Here is a 20,234-nt window from a genome sequence, read left to right as displayed (position 1 = left end):
GTAGAAGTGAAGATAAAGCATTAAGGATGCGATAAATTCTGTCAGTGCAATGTTCCTATGTTAAGGGGAGCCTTGCAGCAGAGCTGTAAACACTATTTCTCGCCAATATGCCAGACAGATGATGTGAGATTTGATCCTCCCCGTCTTCCTTGATAGGCTGTCATTTATGTCTTTTCATCTTTTCATGGTCACACCAGCCTCAGCTCATCAAAGCTGTGCCATCAGCATTCTTGGTAGGAACAAGGAAGCAGGAAATAACACATATACAGCACATTTTATATAAAAGCGCATCTTTTAGCATGATGGCATCTGCCTATACCTGCACGATAAAAGTTACTTTTCAGATGAAAAGTGGGTTATTCAAATGTTCCTAAATGTTTATGAAGCAGGATAAATATGCCAATTATATATTTCTATGAAATATGTAATATATTTGACAGTCCTCTGCTGTGCTTAGCTTTGCACTTGCTGTAATGTATGAAGACTGCATGGTATGTTTTAAGGCTAATTTGCACAGTATCAATGTCAGTTTGGTTTCTGCTGTCAAAGTAAATCCAAACAAGTGAGAATAGTCATTACTGTAAAATGCATTAACGGCTTCTTCATGTTTTAGATGAAGGGGTTTCCATGCCGATGGAAGGCTGCAAGAACGGTCTTGAACGAAAAATAAAAATATATGCAGAAAATGAAGCGATCACATTGCAGAGCCATGCCGTACCAAATGTGCGATGTCACAATGGTCACTATACCAGGACTTGTTATGATGAATAGGTTTCAGCAGGGAAGAAAAATACGCAATGCAGTATTTGTGGCAAAGCGGAACAGGTGGAACAGTTTTTCATAAAGATAAAAGAGAAACAGCTAAAACAGCATTTAAATTCATTGGTACATGTTGTTAAGGTTTTGCAGTTATACATCCTGAATGAACACATTTATATTCTGTCCATTCTTTTTAAAGGACTTTTAAATTAAGGATTCATTTATACACACGTTTAAAAGTGAACTTAGGATTTCCTCACTGCATACTGATGAAATCTAACAGAACCTTTCACAGCCTCTGCTCTGCTTTTATGTAACAATCATGTGATTTTCAGAGAACTCACTTTGACACTCACAGAGTAACGTTATTTCCATACTTGCAGGACCGCACTGCTTAGATTGGTGTAATGGTCTCAAGGCGAGACCACTTTTCAGTGTTTTTAATTTACCCCATGGGTCTCCTCAAATGTGTTTACTTTGTTTGTGCCATTTCCTCACAGATAAGTCTGAGCTCATAATCCGTAGGAAGTAATAAAAACCCTCTGTGTGTGTGTGTGTGTGTGTGTGTGTGTGTGTGTGTGTGTGTGTGTGTGTGTGTGTGTGTGTGTGTGTGTGTGTGGCTGATGACCTGCAGGTGGTGACATGTGATTTTCTGTTTCAAGTGATTGCAGGGATGTCATTGCATCTCCTGATTGACCATTTCTTTGGGTTTCCAAATGTTTCTTCAGTCCTTTGTTGTTTTTTTGTTGTTTTTGTCTTTATCCTCACAAAAGAAGGTTCACTTGTGTAGCTAATTCAGAATCAAAGTTGTGACAGCTGCCCAGTGTCGAAATTTTACTACATGTGGTTAAGTTTGCATGTTAGTAATTAACACCCCCACTCTCTGGTCTCTTGCACCGTGAGATAGGCTCCAGAGCCACCCTGTGAAAGCCTAAGTGGGATAAGCAGTGCCAAAGGAGTGACAGATAGATACGTTATACACTTCATTTCTATTTCCAGTAATTCGCTTTGACTGTTTTCATTTGGGGGATAAAAAAGTACTGTAAAAACTGCTGCCCTAAAGCTTTATTTAAAAAGTTCATCCATATAGCAAATGCAGTCTCGTCTGTTACTCAAGTAAAGAGGACACCAAACATTGTTGCTCAAGTTTAAATCAATCTACATCCATTTCAGATTCTGAATGCCTCGAGAGTCTAGACCATTTTCCCCAAAGTTCAGCATGGACAGCATCTTATTTAAAGAAACTTTTGTCTTTCTCAGGCAGATGTGATTTACTGCTGTTAAAAGCATTTGATGATGACACATTTAACATGGGGATGTGTAATAATGTCAAGTGGTAATGCCATTAATAATCAAACTGCATCCCTCTACTTCCTCCTCAGAAGGCAATCATCATTTTTGTGGTCTTGATAATTTTGTTGTTGAAATTAGGACTATAGTTATGATCCATACTATCTCTGCAAACATGTCTGTTTTAGAGCTACGAATAATGGACCATTCATTACCGCGTATTATCTTTTGTTTTTGGATGTCACTCAAAATATCGTCACGTTCTAAAGAGAACTAGCAGACTTTTTTGTTTATTGCACGGATGCTGGATGCAGCTCAAATATGCACTGCAGGGGCCTATGGGACTATCAGTAGTAGGACGAAAGCACAGCTGGCTCAGTAATTTGCCTGGATGCAGTCAATCCTCTGTTATGCCCAAGAAGCGGTCTGTACTCTTTCAAGGGATGGGAAGTCATTGCATTGTTATGGCACCTGTTCAGACTTGTGTAAACTCCACGTACACACAGCCACTGTTTTACATTTCTGTGATTTCATCGCCTGCAGCAGAAAATCGGAAGACATGCATAATTTCAGCCTCAGAAGCTCAATATTACATCCCTTTGGTTTACTCCCAGAGCAGATGGCAGCAGCAGCATGCAGGTCTCTGTTGGTCTCTGTGAAGGTGATGTTGTCTGGATTCAGTTCATCTGTACTAGAAGCTAGAAAATGTTCTTTTCAAATATATATATATATAGTCTGCATGATGTAAATTAAAAATCTCCAAGCAAATAAAGTTTTAGTGCGAAGATCAAATAAATGTCAAACTATGTGCTATTACTAGTCTGCTTTATTGCTTTTACAAAATACCCCTATCTGTTACATGCGACATAAAATTAAAATCTTTGACATTTCAGATTGCATATGATGAACATCTTTCTGACCTTTACATTTTTTATGATCATAGAAAGGGTAAGTGGCTCCACTGTTTCTAAAGCAAGCCCCAGCACTGCTCTCCCTGCAGCATTTAAAAACTGTTTATTCATTTTCATAATTATCACTTTCACACCTGGTCTCCCTAAAACACAACATGGTGTTTTAGGACTTTAGAAGGCAAACACAAATAAACTCTGGGACACTATAACGAATGCTACTGATGCACAGAGAGTGCAAAAGCAACCCCAATAAAGCAAACTCACTAAACAGCGCTTCCTTTGAGAAAACACTTGAGAACAAGTGATATCAGTCTCCAGATGAAACGTGGAAATTAAGTGAAGTAGAAGTAGCTGTTATTGTTGAGGACCACAATAAAGGGAAATGAGCCTCCAAGGAAACACAGATGGGTGTAGATATTATACAGATGCAGCATAATTAATCGTATGTAGCGTTTGGATGTACATGGCTTTTTGTCGTGCTAGTTGATATGTTTTGCGTAGCATTTATTGCTTACTTTAAGATATCATGTGACATCTGTGAAAGTTCGCTGACTAATGCTGTGTGAAACTAATATGAGACAGTCTGCGGTCCATGCTGTTCCATGTTAATGGAGCAGGAGAAAACTACATAATGGCTGCTTACTGTGTAGTTCACTACACTCATGCATCGGGATAAGTGATGTTTAAAACAGACTCACAGTGGATCACTGCCAGTCAATGCAAAGTTGTTCTGAGTGATAACCTTTATCCTGACATATCTATCTCAGTGTTAGTGCTCTTTTCCAGGATCACACTGCTCCAATCCATGGTCCCCAATGTGTAAAAAATATATTGTCAGTGATATGCTATCTCCTTCGCAGTCACCAGTCACTCTCCGCTCAAACCCCTGTTAGAGATTTTGGACCGCCTTGTTAGACAGCACTCTCCATCGCCATCATCAAAACACTAAATGAGGAAATATCTTCTGGTAAAACGGTGCTCTATCCCTCCAATGGAGTTTCAGACATTTTTATTGCCAGGGGCCCTCACATAGGCTGGGAAACTGTCTGGGGTGTACTGCACTTGTCTCCTGATGAAAGCTGTCTCCACCACCCTGAAATGGGTAAGCTGTTAAGAAAATGGGTGGATGGATGTTATTGCCAGGGCACGTTCAGGCTGTTCTGGCATTGCGTGGTCACCCAACAACAAACTAAGGGACTTTATGCGGGCTTTTCTTTTCAATTGTGGCCCATCTATAGCCTCTCTTTCATGAGTATTTGTCACTGTTAAGAGCCTGCCAGCTATAATATAAAAGTTGTGAAGGAGCACACGCTGCCATCCAGATGAAGTCCTTTCCAGGGAAAGGCCTCGCTTATTGTGATCTGGCAAAACAATGCTAAACCACATTCAGAATGAATAACACCAGCATGCATGGCACAATATTAAAGGAGTCCAGATGAAAATCCACCCTGCCTGAAGTCCAGACATGTCACCCTTTGAAAACATTTGGCACATTATGAAATGAAAAACAACAAATGAGGCCCCCAAACTGTTGAGCAGCTGAAATCCTAAACAGGCATTTGAAAAGATCGCTCTTCCAAAGCTAATTGCTCTATGTTCCCCAATACTAAGTGGGCACTTTTAAAAGAAGAGGTAATAGGGGATGCAATACAATGATAAAAATGCCGCCTGTCACAACTTTTTGAAATGTGATGCTGTGGTGAAATTTTAAATATAGCATTTATATGTTCTTTAGCCATCCCTTCTTTCATTTTCAAGTTTTAGGAAAATATTCAAGTTGAAGGTAAAAGAGGAAGCGTGCAGACCTAAATAACATCTAACATATCTGAAAGTTATGTCCTTAAGAAACCGGGGGACAGTTCCTGAAAGACCTGAGACAGGATCTGAGACATGCATCTGACCCGTATTCTATTCACCAAAAGCTCATCCGAAATTGTTCACTGGAAGTGATGGCTGTCAAGAAGCAGTTCTTAAGGAAGGGAAGAAGGAAGAAAAGAGTGAGGTATGCCAGCAGAACACTATCAGTCATGGATTGGTTTCCCCAGAGCCCGGACCTCAGCATTATTGAAGCTATGTGGGTTCGTCTTGACAGAGAACAGAACAACATCCAAAGAAGAGCCTTGGATCTTCTTCAGATAGCCTGGAGAACTATTCCTGAAGACTATATAAAAAAAATTACAAGGCAGCTTGCCTAACAGAGTTTATTCTTTGTTGAAGAATAAAGGCAGTCATACCAAATATTAACTTTCAGGCTCATTAAAATTTTACAAGCTATGTTTTTACCATATACACTATATGTCCATCTATCTATTTCACTTAATCCTTGCACCTATTTCCCATTTACCCAGCAAAACATAAAGAAATGAGCAGCAGCTTGAGACTTTTAAACAGTACTAGATATTTGTTTTACAAACAACAAACACTGATAGTTTGCATATTTGATATGTTACCTTTGTTCTACTTTTAATTAAATGTAAAGTTATTCAGAGTCAGAGTTCTGTTTTTGTTTGTTTTTTAAACAGTGCTCCATCTTGTTAGAAATAGGATCATCATACTGTTTAATCACATGCACCTTTTACTTGAAGGTAATAATAATAAATCATCTTTATTAAACAACAATTAATCAATGACTATATATGAAGGATGTTTACTTTGATTATACAACCATTATATGGGAGTAGCTAATCGATAACAGGTAATTTGTAAATGTAAAATGGAGAAATATGGAGAAATATGATGAGAGGTCAAATGTGACATGATATTTGGATACAAACTATAACATGATATTCAAAATCCCCATATACCAGTACTGTTTTCTAAATGTTGCCAATACAAACAAAGGCAGTAGACTTTTAAGCACAGCTTTAAAGATAAAAGACACTTTGTGAAAGTTTAACCTTATAAGATGAGATCAGAGGTCCAAAGAAACAAGATATTTAGCGTTGTAGATCAGTCTCTATATCTTAAGTAACATAGTTTTTAGTAGATATTTAGCATTATTATCACTTTGTCCTTCAGATCAATCGAGTTTGAAGGAGAGGTTAGAGGTCAAATTTTACATGATATGTTGAATCTCTATGCCATATCTCTGTGAAGGTTCTCAATCTCAATCACCTTTATACTATATGTTAGACCACACTTGTAAAAATTATAGTTTCTATGTTATAAGGCTTTTTTATAAGCTGACCTCGGCGTATGTGAGGTAAATTTTAATGGATTGTTGACCCCATGCTTGAAATATCATGTTTACAGACACTACCAAAAAATGTAACCTCCTTGGTGGCAGAAACAAACCTTATTTCTACTTAATGCATTATTAGTTACATAATTAATATAATCTTAAGAAAAAAATGATTTTCATTATTATTATTTTTTCAAACTTACAATTAATTTACATATTTTGTAAAAAATTAAAATCAATAGCTTTCTTTGATTCAACTTGTAACTTTATTCCAAATACAATGCAAATTGTTATTTAACAGCTTATTTAACAATATTTTGATTTTGATATAAAGTAAACATTATTTGTGTTGTATTTTTGTGATGAAACTGATATAAAATACTTGAAATAACACAAAAACCAGCCAGCCCAGAGACATAACCTCTCCACCATGTCCTCTGTCTGCCCTGGGGCCTTCTTTACATGTCCAAAACACCTCACCTTGAAGGCACAGACAGGGCATCCCAGTCAGTCACCCAAACTACCTCAATTGGTGCCTTTCTATGTGAAGGAGTAGCGGCATCCAAATGAATATCTCTAAGGCTGCACACAGACCCCCTTCATAGGAAACTCATCACAGATGCTTGCATCTGTGATCTTATTCTTTCAGTCACTACACAGAGCTCCTGACCATATGGGACGGTATGGTCACATTAGCCGTCAAATTGACTGATTCTCTCAGCTCTCGTTTCACCACAGCAGACTGGTGTAGCATCCACATCACTGCCAAGACTGTACCAGTCTGTCTGTCAATCTCCTGCTTCACTCTGCTTTCACCCGTGAACAAACACCGAGGTACTTAAACTCCTCCACTCGGGACAGCACCTCGTTCTGGGCACTCCACTCTTCCGTCAGATAAAGGTGACACCTTTGTCAAGTAGATTGTCCAGCCAAATATTGGACAGTCACATCGGCAGATGGAATTTTCTTCACTCCCAGGAGGGATTGTGGCTTGCAATATAACAGCATCAGCTGTCCTTTTCATGTGTGGCATAACCAGGGCATCTATCTGTCTCAAGTAGATCTGGCAATGTCTCCAATGTTCTGATGACTTCCAGTCTGGGAAGTTCCCCATCAAGATGATGAATGCAGTAATAGCATCTAAGTTGACACATGACAGGTACCCCTGCCTCCCTTGATATTATGTGATACTTTAACTTAGGACAAACAATAACTGAATAAATCAGTTTGCTAAAACTGCAACGGCAGAATTGGGTTCTTTTTAAAACATCTGTATTTAAAAAAAAAAAAAAAAACACTAATCAAAGCAGAAATAGAAAGCAATGATGTGGCATCATTAGAAACACATTAACTGACAAAATCATAAAATACCTGAAAGATTGAAAAAAGAGATATAACAAAAATATAACTCCTGGGGCTTCATAGAGCCCAGTTAGTGGGATGACAGTTAAGGATACACTTAAATTAACTCTGGGAAATGATGCCTCAGATGTGCATAAAAATACTGCTAAAAAACCTCATTGGTACTGATCTACTCCATCATAAAGTGAAAGGACATCTTTTAGAAATACACTTTTACTCAGACTACTCTGAAGTAGCACAGCTTTCCAGCACAACCCAACATTCTGCCATCATAGACATGAAAGGCTTTTTCGTCAGACATGGAACCCCACTGTGTGCCTGCTGTCACTATTGACTGTAAGCTGGATAGGCTGTAAAGCAGCAAGAGCCATGTGTACTGACAAAAAAACATCCAGAACGCCCTCTGCTGACCTTTTCCATATTGCACACAGATACAGAAGAAATCCAATGTTAAAATACAGCTTCTCTAAATTTTGAAAAAAGAAACCTAAATCAGACTTTTTTAGATTCTTTCTACTACATCCTGTTATACCAAACGTTTTTGTAATGTGCCAAATTTCACAATATGCTAAAAAGGTTAGCACTGTTGGTTCACAGCAAGAGGGCCCTGAGTTCGACTCTGCCAACTGGCCGGGGTCTTTCTGTGTGGAGTTTGCATGTTCTCCCCGTGTCTGCGTGGGTTCTCTCCAGGTACTTCTTTGCACAATCCAAACACATGCAGTTAGTGGGGTTGGGTTAATCGGTGTATCTAAATTTCCATGTGAATGTAAATGGTTGTTTGTCTCTCCATGTTAGTCCTGCATCAGATTGGTTTTCATTCAGTCTTGATCTATAAAAAATGTAGTGTTCTCATTCCTGTACTCATTTCTTTTCAGTTTAGCAACTTTTTCTACTGTGATTTATAAATTGTAATAATAAATTATATAATTATATTTATAAATCAGTTTTTCAACCTTTTGCATGTGTAAACCTTTTTGGGGGGGATTGTATCTAATGCTTTTAACAGCAACGTTACCTAAATCTTTCTGATTAACTACATGCAGTTTATGTTGGCAGCGACTTTCCTGTATAACAGTGACTCTGAAGATTATTAGATTATTTTTATATGCATAACACACAGTATTTAACTGAGCCTCTATAAAAGGAAATTTATCTCCAATCTTAAACAAAATACAATAAAGTGAAAGAATTATAATTGTGCTTTAGTTTGTAACCATTACAACCTATCAAAACTGGCTGTTCTAAAGTTTCCTTTCAAGGTGTATTACAATAAATAAGGCCTTTGATTTAACCTGAGAAAATGCATTCAGTAATTCTAAATTTAGAAAAGACAGAGACAGATCGTGAAAAATTATATTCAATCATCTGAATTTTGATTACGATCAGAATAACAAATGATATTACTAATAGCTCACAGTGTGTTTGTCTTACCATCATTTTTGACAACAGTCCAGTCTTTATTAAGTGGTTTTATTGGTGACAACAGACAAGAGTAAACAAAACAGAGAAACACTAAATGTACTATAATGAGGAAAATGCCCAGAAATAAATAACTGAAACAATAAAAGATTTAAAAAATAAAAATAAAAAAACCTGTTCAGAAGTTCTTTTTCTGCAGTGAGTTTAGCATGTCATTACAACAAAGTTCTTATTCTGGTGGGAGTGATTGGCAGCAAACTAAGCACGCACACTGAGAAGTCTACATTATGTAGGTACATCAATCTAGAACTTAATTTAGTTCACTTGTTTCTGTTTTCACTTTGACTGCTTATCTACTTTCACACAGAGTGTAAGAGAGTACTGACACATTTGCATATAGTATCTGGTGGTGGAGAAAAAAATGCATTCCTTTCAAAATTTACAGTAATTTAAATTGCATGAATATGTTTTTAACTAGGTAACAACTGCCTCTGCCCACAGTGGATGTCGTTAGGGTTTTCAAACCATACATATACCAATATAAGAATATGCTTGTGCTGTTGAATACAAATGTGCTTTGAGTTCATTTTAAAGTGTTCCTCCATTGCAACAATAAACCACAAGTAGTGTAACATCTAAAGACGCGTCCATGCAGTGTAACTGATCCGCTTGAGCCACAATGAAACAAATATTGCCAAGATATTAGAACCAGATGCAGAAAAAAATCTGACAATTCTTGAGCTGTCCACCATGTGGGTGGAAAGGAGCACCATGTCAGACCCACACGGTAAGATGTGGGAGGTGAGGAAGAATAAGAAGGAAGTCATGCTCACAGGAAATAAGTTTATGACATAACACTTGGGCGACGGGTTGGTTGGAGGGGGTCCAACACTGAATCTGTGTGTGTGTGTGTGTGTGTGTGTGTGTGTGTGTGTGTGTGTGTGTGTGTGTGTGTGTGTGTGTGTGTGTGTGTGTGTGTGTGTTTGTGTGTGTGTGCCTGGAACGTGACTTTTTATTGATTTGAATTATTTAGCTGATTGTAACTCACACACCTTTTTTGGATTAGAAGTAGAAATGTGCTTTTTTTGTTCTGAGTGACCATGACAAACCGATATAACAGAAACGGTCACGTTATGCCAAAAAAATGCAAAGGTATTCATTCAGTCGTACACATACACTCGCACACACTCAGTAGGTGAAGCGTCGCACCAGCCGTGCTTCATATGTATTCAAGTATTCAGCCAAGGCTGGTGATGTTGGAGCGACCACCCGGGGGTGCTACAATGCGGTGGCCAGAGCGACGTGGGATATTGTCATCAATCTGTGCACCTAAAATGAGGACAAAATTTATATATTAGATGGCTCTAATTGCAAAAGAAATCAATTTTGCATAACTGTGTATTTAGAGTACATTCTGTTTGAAAATATATTACTTTTCTTACCTGAAAGGCTGAAGTTGGACTGGTGAAGATTACGTATTGGTGGTGGCTGGTGAGAGGTGGGAGAGGTTTTGGCTGACGGTGAAGGAGTAATGTATTTGGGAGTCGGAGCAACATCATATACAGGGCCATCATATATCCCCCGAGTTACACCCTGCTTACGCTTTACCTGGGCAGAAAACAGACAGAGACACAAACAAGCCAACCTATTATTCATTCTTTAGAAGCGAATGGCCTGCAGCACATTAGTCTCCATAATGCGGGACTAATTGGCTCATTTGTATTTTGCCTGAATCACCTACTGGTGAAAAAAGAGAGAATAATGATCATGTTTCTAATCAATTCAGCTCCTGTTTTGTTTTGTTTTTTTTCTTTTTCATTATCATAACATAATAATCTGTACAAAAGGTAAAAATAAACATCCCAAATTCCTCCAACCAAGGTTAGGTTGTACAATTATTTAATTTACAGAGTCTTCTTCAAATCTTTATTTGCCTCATTTTGGGGGCATATTTAAATTTTTACCTTTTTATGAGGACTTGCAGCAAGATAAGGAAAAGAAATCCTCAAACATCTACTATCCAATTAATCTTTCAATGAAATTTTTCAATGTGACATTTATAACACTGTTTTTTAAGTATTTTTAAAATCTTCTAAATACTCTACCTCATTCCTGAACTTTACACGCTGGTAAGCATAATCTGGGAAGGGTTTGCGTGGAATAAATCGACCGGTGCCCTGCTGAGCATGCAGCTTTCCTTCTTCATACACCACCTGGCCTTGAATCAGCACCAGCACTGGACCTCCGCGACATTCCAGACCCTCGAAGATGTTGTATTCTGCAGCCTGTGCAGAGAGAAAATATGAGACAAAGAAGTACAGAAAACAGAGGATTATTTGATTTTTCCAAATACTGTACAGTGTTTAGCCTCTCTATGCAGTCAGGGCAAGCTTGTTTTTTATCATAGAGTTTAATAGATGCAGCAAAATGCAGCATATGAGAAGATGGGGGATAAATAAGTGGGGGGCAAGGGGATACGGGGGGTGACTGTATAAATTCAGGGGGATGGGCGGAGATATAACAAAATGGGTGAGGGGTGAAGGGAGATTATAATTTAAATCTGGCTTCAGTCTGGATTAGGGTCTTTGGGAGTGGCAGAACAGACCAATAAATGAACTACGGTGTATTGAGTTACATTTTTGAAGGCAATTTTGTTTTACCATTTGCCTATAGCTCATTTTGTTTTGCAGATAGATTTTGTCTTATCCTTCACACAGACACAGCTGTCTGTGTGATAGCTGCTGCTGTTGAAAAAGGAGAAAAGGCTTCATCTGTGATGCTTAAAGGATTAAAACAACAATGTCCTGATAATCCACGGTCCACAGTGTGAACTCGGGAGCATGGTTATTGTTCCGTGTCATTTTCAGTAGACTCGGTGTCGGTTTCACAATACGAAATTTCACTTGCCATCTCTGATTTTGAGAGAGAAATGTACAAAATGCACATTTGACCGCACATTTGCTCAGACCCGAACACAATAAGAATGAACAGCTATTCATGTGTAAACTCTGTCTCATCTGCCTTTACGAAATATTATTTTAATTAATTTAGGAAAAAACTTTTAAAACATTGAGGCTTACTATTTTGGTTCTAGCACACATATATGATATATACTGAGTAAAATAAAGCTAGACTTGACTGCATATTATTATTCAGGTTTTTGTTCCCCTCCTGTGATCTTCCACATGGTTCTTATCCTATTTTACACTCTGCAGTCTCCCATGAAACCTTCTGTTGTGCAGCCTCTGTCTAGACCTCCCCCCCTTATTTTATTAGTTCTTCTCCCTCTCTCCGATTTACCCACCCTCTCTTTTCCCTCATCATCTTTCTTTTCTTTTTGTCCTCACCGACTGCTGGAGTTTGGCAGTGATGGTTTTGACGCTGTCAGGGTCCCAGATGACAATGTCTGCATCAGAGCCCGCAGCTATCCGACCCTTACGTGGGTACAGATTGAAGATTTTAGCAGCGTTGGTGGATGTGACTGCCACAAACTGGTTTTCATCCATCTTCCCCATGGCCTAAGGGAAAAAGAAGTGGATGTTTAGAGTGCTACACAAAAACCTCACACCTACACAAAAGAAACAACGAAAACATGCCCTCATTGCTCACCACTGCCTTTTCCCAGACAAAGCCCATTCTCTCCTCAACGCCGTTGATTCCTTCGGGGATCAAGGTGAAGTCATCTTTACCAATAGCTTTCTGGGAGGTGCTGTAAGCGCAGTGAGAACTGCCCACCACCTGGAGGTCCCCACTGTATCAAGGCAACAAAATGAAGTGAAATCATCAGCAAACACTTAAGGATGCAGTCATTGACTTGTCTAATGTTAAAAGGTTCCCTAACAAATTGCTAAAAGTTTTAAACCCCTCAGAGAGCTCAGTCTGTAGAAATAGCAACAAATCAATAAAATAAAAATGTTTACGTTAAAAAAAAGACAGAATGAAGAAGACACATACAGAGAAGTTATTTTTTAACCACTAGCCACCAGGTGTCCTCACTGAGCATGTAAGGTAAAGTATGTCAAGTCATGCAGTGGCCTATTGCAGAAAAACAGCCAACTGAACTACAGAGAATGGTGCAACACAGCTGCAGTATCAGTCCTTTAAACATTAACTAGATTAATGCTCAGTCTGGTCTGCATCATTAAAGAAAGCCAACAAGACTTATGCTCGCTTTAGCTCTGAATAAATAAGGCTGAATCCGGCTGATAAAGAATTGTGATTGTCACGGTTCAGTTATAAGACCTTTAATTTATTTGTTAATTACAGTGATTACTCCGTGTTAGTGAGCTGTGGGATCGTCACCTTAATGCCAAGAAAGTGCTTATTATGTAAATAATGGGCTTCACTGAAATCTGAGGAGGAAAAAAAAGCTGTTCTTGTGTTCATGTCTCCGAAAAGAACCTAAGGATACACCCCGTTGTTTCAGGAGTGGCTCAAAGAAAACAGCAGTATCACACCACCGGCTTGACAGCATGGACCCGCCTTGAGAAGTAGGAGCTTCAGACGAAGGGTGGAGAAACAGAGGAAGATAGAGGAGGAGGAGAAGGAGGAGGGAGGCACTCGGTAGCCAAGGCAACAGATAATAGAGGTTTCAGTGCTATTTGTGGAATCGGGGGCATTTTAAAATGTGCAGCTGGAAGTTCTCCGCATTGTGTGTGTGTGATATGTGTGACGGGTGCGAGTACTGTGTCTGAGGTAATACCTGAGGTGAGCTTGGCCTTGACTTGCACTTATGCATAGGTACAAGTTAACCAACCATTATCGTGTGCTTGACTGAATATACAGTAAAGTGGCTTCCAAATGATTATGTAGTCCTTAGTCTGTAATTAAGTCTCTCTTCTCTTCTGCCTCTCCTCACACCTTCACCTTCTCTCCATCTGTTCTTCTGTTTCACTGAAGTTTGATCTAAAATTCTGCATAACACTAGCAGCTGTTTGTGGCATGAATACCAAAGAGTGTGTAGGGGTAAAACGTAAGAGTCTCCTTTTGTGTCTTCGATCCTATTTGCATTTCACATTGAGCAGAGGTCATACTGTAGCTAAATTAAGCTTTTGTCTGCCTTTACATAAATACTAAAAGTTTTTGCCTGTTTTAGGGTTTATGAAACACTCTTGACACTGCACATTTTCTCAGACTTCATACAAACTACTTGTTGTAAAACTCTGGAGTCTTCTATAAATTAAATTACTACAGTTTTTAGCAATATCCATTCACTGTTTAAAAAGAAAAAGTGAGACGTACCAGGCCAGCAGGGTGTGAAGATGGTCCGGGGTTGTCTGGTCAGGACTTAAAGGTGGAGAGGTCACGTAGGCAGCAGCCTTGGCCCAGTTTTTGCTCCAGTAGTGCGAACCATCAGTGGCCAGGCTAGCTGTAATTGGCTCTCCGAAAACCACCGAACCTGAGAAGAATAGTAGAATGGTTAATTTCATCCTTAATAAAGACAGAAAAGGACATTATATGATTAAGAACTACCTTTCCTCCGGGCCTGGGTGATAGTGTCAGCTGCACTCTTGCTCATCACCTTTGTGATGTAAACAGGACAGTTCACACGATTGCCAAGAGTGATGGCACGGAACACCGCCTCAGCCTCCAACTGCACAGGAAGGGAATAAACTAGAGCCAAGAACCTATACAGTGGCAGGTGAATTGATTAACAGTGAAGCTATGGGGGAAAAAAAATCACCTCTTCGGGACGACTAAGAGGATGGCCTTCTGGGCCAGTAATTCCCATTCCAAGTATTTTTTGCTGTTCCTGCAAAAAAAAAAATTTTATAAGAATAACAAAAGAATGTCAGAATTATCTTCACATGCAATGCAATCACTGACAGCTGTACATACAGTAACTGTACAGCCATGTTTGAATGCCTCTGATGAGATTTCAGGAATTAGAAATAACAAATCTTTTGGCCTGTCAAGCTAAAATAAATATGCAGTGTAATCTTCGAAAGCCAGCGCACAGCTGGAAGATTAAGCACATTTCAGTTTCTCTGAAAACCTGGATGACAACCAGATCCCCACCCTGCTCCCTTTTTAGTGTTTGTTTGTTCTCTATGGGGTTGATATGAATTTTCATCACCTATCTCCCTATTTCTCTTACAGTTAGTTTAACAAGCGTGTCATGATCATTCATCAGCACTGCAATTATCTTCCATTACCCTGATTCATCTTCACATACATCAAAGTTTTTGCCATAATTGTCTCATTAATCTGGGCCATCATTTCCATGACCACAACTAATACTTGCCATCACTTCTGCTAGCTATATCAGCACCTTCACCCTCACCAACTTAATCACCATTACATAATCATCATCCTCATTAGAATAATAATGGTCAACTTTAATGGTGGCCTAAGATAAACATGTCATTCTCAACTGCAGCTGCAGTTGCAGGCGTATTAATCCTTGCTTTCTCTTTCTGAGAGATGCAGCATTATGTAACAAGAATATCTCTAAGCTGTGGTGCATGCTGGAGAGAGCAAAAAAAAAGGCAGCAGCACTTACCTACATAATAAGATATCCTTTTTCAGCAGGCAGTAGCACTTACCTGAGCAATAAGATCACCATTTTCAGCGTGAACTAACACCACAGCACCCAGCTGCTTCAGAAATGAGAATGCCTCATACAGCTAAAAGACAAGAACACCAATTTTCAGATTTCTACTGTTAAAAACAGAAGCCAGAAGATTCGTACAGTACAGATTCGTGGAATTTATGAGTATAAAACATACCTCTGAATCGGTCATCTGGTACACATCCTTATAAGCCATGTATACTTGAAAGGAGTTGATACCTGGCAACAGAAGAAACAATGAACGGCTTCATAATGAGAAAGTAAATACTCAGGAGCGTGGATAATAAAGACAAACTGTGAGTGAGTAGGAATGGGAAGCAGTGCGTGTTTGTGTCTAGCCAAATAATACAACTCCTAGAAGGAAGCTGGACACACAAGCAGCTGGTTTATCTCGTATGGTGACTTTTAAAGCTGCCCCAGAAGAAAATGCTAATTTTTCTACTCAAACAGATTACAAGTGAAATTTGCACATGGCCACAATGACAGCAGTGAGAACAATGGCTCTCTATAGTGTCTTGACTCTAAGAGGATTCAGCACTTTAGCCAAATTGTTTCTAAATCTGTCCCTATTGTTCTTGTGAAATGTGCCCAAACTAGGGATTGAAACAAGAACTGCAAGAAAGGCCACATCTCTAAAATATCATAAAATAATTAAAAATGGACATACCTTTGTCCTGCACGAGAAGCTCCAACTCATCTTTAACATTTTCATTCCACTGGGGGATGTCTACGTGCAGAGAGTAATCACAGCAGGCTTTCTTGTCTGCGGCCTCCTGCCAGCGCTCAAACGCCTCCAGCAAACTGTCACCAGGCTGAGGGGTTACATGGTCAACTGAAAATTAGGAAGGGCACAAGGCATAGAAAAAAGAAAGAGCGTAATCAGTATTTTGAAACACTTAAAGACAAATGTAGATATGGTATGTGCTATACTGTAGCTGACACTTGCTGACTAAGTCTAAGCATTCACACTCACTGATCATAGTGGTGCCCCCAGCAAGTGCAGCCTTGGTGCCCTGAAAGAAGTCATCAACAGGCTGTGTGCCCAGATAGGACTTCATCAGGCAGGTGTTAACATCTATTCCACCTGGTATCACCATGCGGCCATTGGCCTCGATCACCTTGACTCCCTCAGGGACAACCAGGTTCTCCCCCACCTGCCTACCCAGGATAAGATGTGCAAAAACAGATGAATTGATGAAAGGGAAAAGGAAGCCAAATTATGGAGGTGTGAAGATTATGGAAAAGATTTGTCATGGCAAAATACACATGGGAATGCAAAAGGGTTGAGAAGATGGAAAAGAACACAAAAAGAAAGGAAGAGCAAAGAAATGTAGAAAACAGCCTGTGCAGTGCTTAAAACAACACGCTCATACAATGTCCCCAAATACGCACTTGATGAGCCCGTCTTCAATGTAGACATCTGCATAGAAAGACTGGTCATCATTAACAACTCGCCCTCCTTTGATCAGCAGCCTTTCACTCTGCAGGGGAAAAGCACAGAAAGGGAGATCAGGGAGGGAGAGGTTGAACTTAGTCCTGACATTTTGATATATTGCACAATCAGTTATGTAATCCATGGCTTTATAGCAATATAACATGATGTGGTGTAGTGTGGACAGAAATGCATGGCCACACAAGAGCTGTACCTGAATGGGGCGCCAAAAAAAAGTATCTTTCTGTTATTTCAATTATGCAATCAAATACTGAACATTCACAAACAGGGTGTTGAAACCAGCACGTTTTTTGTGAGACCACCACGTGTCCACACCTTCTACTACTACGGATGGTGCCTGGCAACAGCATTAGGAAGATGTTACGTCTCCATGGTAACCAGTGATCAAGCAGAGTTTGGCATGACGACAGCTGACGGCTTGCCGAAAAATCAACGTCTTTGACCAATGAGAAGGCAAAAGGGGGGAAGAATATGCAGACATTATTTGTGTCTTAACCTTCAAATTCAATGTGTAACTCTAGGCTTAAGATCCATTAGACACTGGATAATTCTCAAATAACAGACGTGCCAAATGTGTAAAATCCACGCTTGAACACAGACTGAAAAGGATGCACGTCGTTTGTTAAAATCTAGCTTCACATTTCGTTGCTTTTAAGCAAGCAATTGTCACTTGCTCGACTCCAGTTTCGATCGCACACGTCAACCGAGTTAATCTCTCTGACAGGCAGCGAGATTATATAACATTATCCAACCAGGAGCGAGAAAACGCGCTCAAACACAACGCACTGTCACCTTTCTTTGGCGTGCAGTTTCTCGTAGGGGCAGCATGAGAAAGCCTTAAGTGAGGTAACCTTCAGTAGGAATTTAATCCGTATTCATGCATACATGACTGCTGGTCGCTGCTGAGCAGGCCGGCTCGCTTACCGTCAGATGGGGGATGCTGTTCTTGGACCCAGACATGCTCTTTCCGTCGCTCTGCCCCCTGGCAGTTAACTCAGAAGCGAATTATACCGACTCCGGCGCCCCTGCGCGGCTTCCTGCTCCCCTTTGTCTCCACTGATGTGATGTGGGTTTTGTTTCCGTGTGTGACAGAAAGCGAGCGATGAATCCGCCGCCGTACGGCTGCGTCAGGCTGCGTGGCGCGCGCACAGTGGAAGAAAGCTGACGTTCCTGTGGGCGCGCGCGTGAGGAAAAACTCACAGCCACCGTATTGCCTGACGACGTTCACGACACGGGGGGGAAAAGACAGCTATAGGCCGTATGTGAAGACACGAGCACCCTCACACCCACTACACACACACACATCTTACTTCAAAGCATAAACAATGCAGCGTGGAGGTTGGGTGGGGGTGCATGTTGTCTGTAGCTGTCCGATTCAGCACCACGGCAAGCAAAAAATATGTGTTGCTTTGTTGCGCGCGTTTTGCGCCTTTTATTGAGAATTTAAGCTTAACGCAATCCATAATAGCCAAACTGCAATGCACCATAAAAAGTTCATAATTTATGCAAACTGACGCCTTTGTCAGGAAAATAACTCCTGGTTCCTGGTGTCCCAAAACGAAACCAGCATAGCTTTTTTTGGTGGTTTATGAGTAAAAATTAATTTTATCCTCTGCGTAGGCCAAAGGTTTAACCAAAGGTTAAAGTCTAGTGGCACTTACTGGTGCACTTCATTAATAAATTATAGTTAGGGAACGACGGAGCCATTGCACTATCAACATATGTCAACAAAAAGCCACAGATTGAAGCTGTCAGTCCTACCTTGCCATTAGGACTTTCCGTCCCCGATGAAAATCTGACCTCAGCACCACTGCGTGCTTCGTTTCTCTCTCCGGGCGAGCCGTTCAGCGACGACTCCCGGGCCTCGCTGGGCGTCTTGCTAATGGGGTCACCGGTGTCTAAGAGTCGTTCCCGGCTCCCGCTTCTCGGGGTGCGGCTACCTTTTCTCCCCACCGCGTAGTTTTCGAAGTCTATGGTCTTGCTCTCAAACGCCCCCTCGACGGAGCTGAACATACCATAGGTCTTCCGCTGGTTCGGCCCGGTGGTGATCGGCCCTGCTAGGTAGACAGGTAGCTCATCCTCCCGGTTCCACTGTCTTCTGCAGTCAGACATATTGGCTACAGTGGGAGACGCACACTTCCCCCCCAAGTCTGAAAGGATGGAGACGGCTTTGCTTATTTTACGTCTAACCGGGTCACAGTCCCGCCTCTCCAGGCAAGCGCACTCATTCGATGATGTGAACTGGAAAAGCAGCTCTCTTCGGGCAACCTAGAATCCTTCCTCTTCATACACACATGGTGCAGTGCTCCCGTTTTGACAGGACTGGTGGCGTGTCAGTGTGAACTAGTTTTAAAGTGAAGCATTCGTGCTGAAAGAATAAGTAAGCACATCTACAACTTACCCCGATAAATTTAGATTCGGTGTTTTGGCCTCTTTGTGGAGGACCTCTTTGTCTCTCTCCAGTGTGCCCCTTTCTCGTGTTTTAATGTGGGGGGTTGTGTCTGAGCAAGACACATCATTATCATCGGATTAAATCAGCATCATCTTTCCATCCACATCTGGGGGGGATCATCCACAAAGTCCATGTGCCTTAGGGGCTTAACTGCGGTTGTCACACAAAGACCTGCTTTACATCAAAGACCATGCGAGCTAAACGAGAGCTAGCCTTTCTAGTTCCTTCATCTTCAATTATGGAGGCCTGCCCTTCCCAGGGCGCTCCATATGTACTCTCGGAAACGGGATGAGGGTGGGCGGCGGCTGTCCCTCAGCACTTGGACAGGTGGACCGCTACAAACATTAACACAGCAATAATACGTGCACACGCATTATTATTATTATTATTATTATTATTATTATTATTATTATTATTATTATTATTATTATTATTATTATTATTGAAGGAAACGGTTTCCAGGGCCTAATCCGTGGATCGACTTCCTTCGAGGCGTGGACGTCTATCAGCAGAGAATGTACCTTCACCTATCAGCAGAGAATGTCCCTTAGTCTGTAACACAGTCAAATATATTCTCAAGTAATATTCAAGCATGCCATTCAGCGTGTTAGTACGAGCTCGGGAGCAGCTTGGGAGAACAAGAAAACAGAGACTGCTTTAGATTGTCTTCCCAAAGTGACTCAACTTTATTCACAAATACAATAGTTTTTATATAGGGTAAAATTCATGAGACAGCAGATTTATCAGTTTAAACCAGTACAGACCAAGATAAGGCAGCGTCTTCCTGCCCTTGGGTGAAGAAGCATCCTTTGTGTAGTGTATCAGTTCAGCTACAA

General features: G+C 40.5%; 1 protein-coding gene across 2 annotated transcripts; it reads right to left on the bottom strand.

Annotated features, from left to right (window-relative positions):
- Positions 1 to 8,939: 8,939 nt before the first annotated feature.
- On the bottom strand, positions 8,940 to 19,586 carry crmp1 (collapsin response mediator protein 1). 2 transcript variants are annotated; one of them, XM_085276992.1, is made up of 14 exons: positions 18,708 to 19,586; positions 16,886 to 16,974; positions 16,467 to 16,651; positions 16,161 to 16,325; positions 15,651 to 15,712; positions 15,468 to 15,548; positions 14,606 to 14,674; positions 14,395 to 14,515; positions 14,164 to 14,320; positions 12,532 to 12,673; positions 12,270 to 12,440; positions 11,028 to 11,207; positions 10,365 to 10,530; positions 8,940 to 10,251 (listed from the first exon to the last, which is right to left on the bottom strand). In XM_085276992.1, exons 1-14 carry the CDS (start codon positions 19,056 to 19,058, stop codon positions 10,160 to 10,162), a joined length of 2,031 nt encoding a protein of 676 aa, XP_085133118.1. In that variant the 5' UTR covers positions 19,059 to 19,586; the 3' UTR covers positions 8,940 to 10,159. The 2 variants fall into 2 exon arrangements, with proteins under 2 accessions (XP_085133118.1, XP_085133119.1); XM_085276993.1 differs by lacking the exon at positions 18,708 to 19,586 and adding an exon at positions 17,871 to 18,685.
- Between the last annotated feature and the right edge of the window lie 648 nt (positions 19,587 to 20,234).

The sequence above is a fragment of the Mchenga conophoros genome, linkage group LG6, assembly GCF_057382185.1.
Source record: "Mchenga conophoros isolate Kocher_MC1m ecotype Shallow Benthic linkage group LG6, M_conophoros_male_GT1.1, whole genome shotgun sequence".
NCBI classification, from domain to species: domain Eukaryota; kingdom Metazoa; phylum Chordata; class Actinopteri; order Cichliformes; family Cichlidae; genus Mchenga; species Mchenga conophoros.
This window is presented reverse-complemented; position numbering and strand designations above follow the sequence as displayed.

Excerpts from the sequence above, each read along its gene's own strand:
- crmp1 (XM_085276992.1), bottom strand. The coding sequence starts at position 19,058 with ATGTCTGACTGCAGAAGACAGTGGAACCGGGAGGATGAGCTACCTGTC. Across the intron at positions 16,975-18,707 it reads CGGAAAGTCCTAATGGCAAG|AGTGAAAGGCTGCTGATCAA; the intron begins GTAGGACTGACA and ends TTTCCCCTGCAG. Across the intron at positions 16,326-16,466 it reads TGGGGGCACCACTATGATCA|TTGACCATGTAACCCCTCAG; the intron begins GTGAGTGTGAAT and ends CCTAATTTTCAG.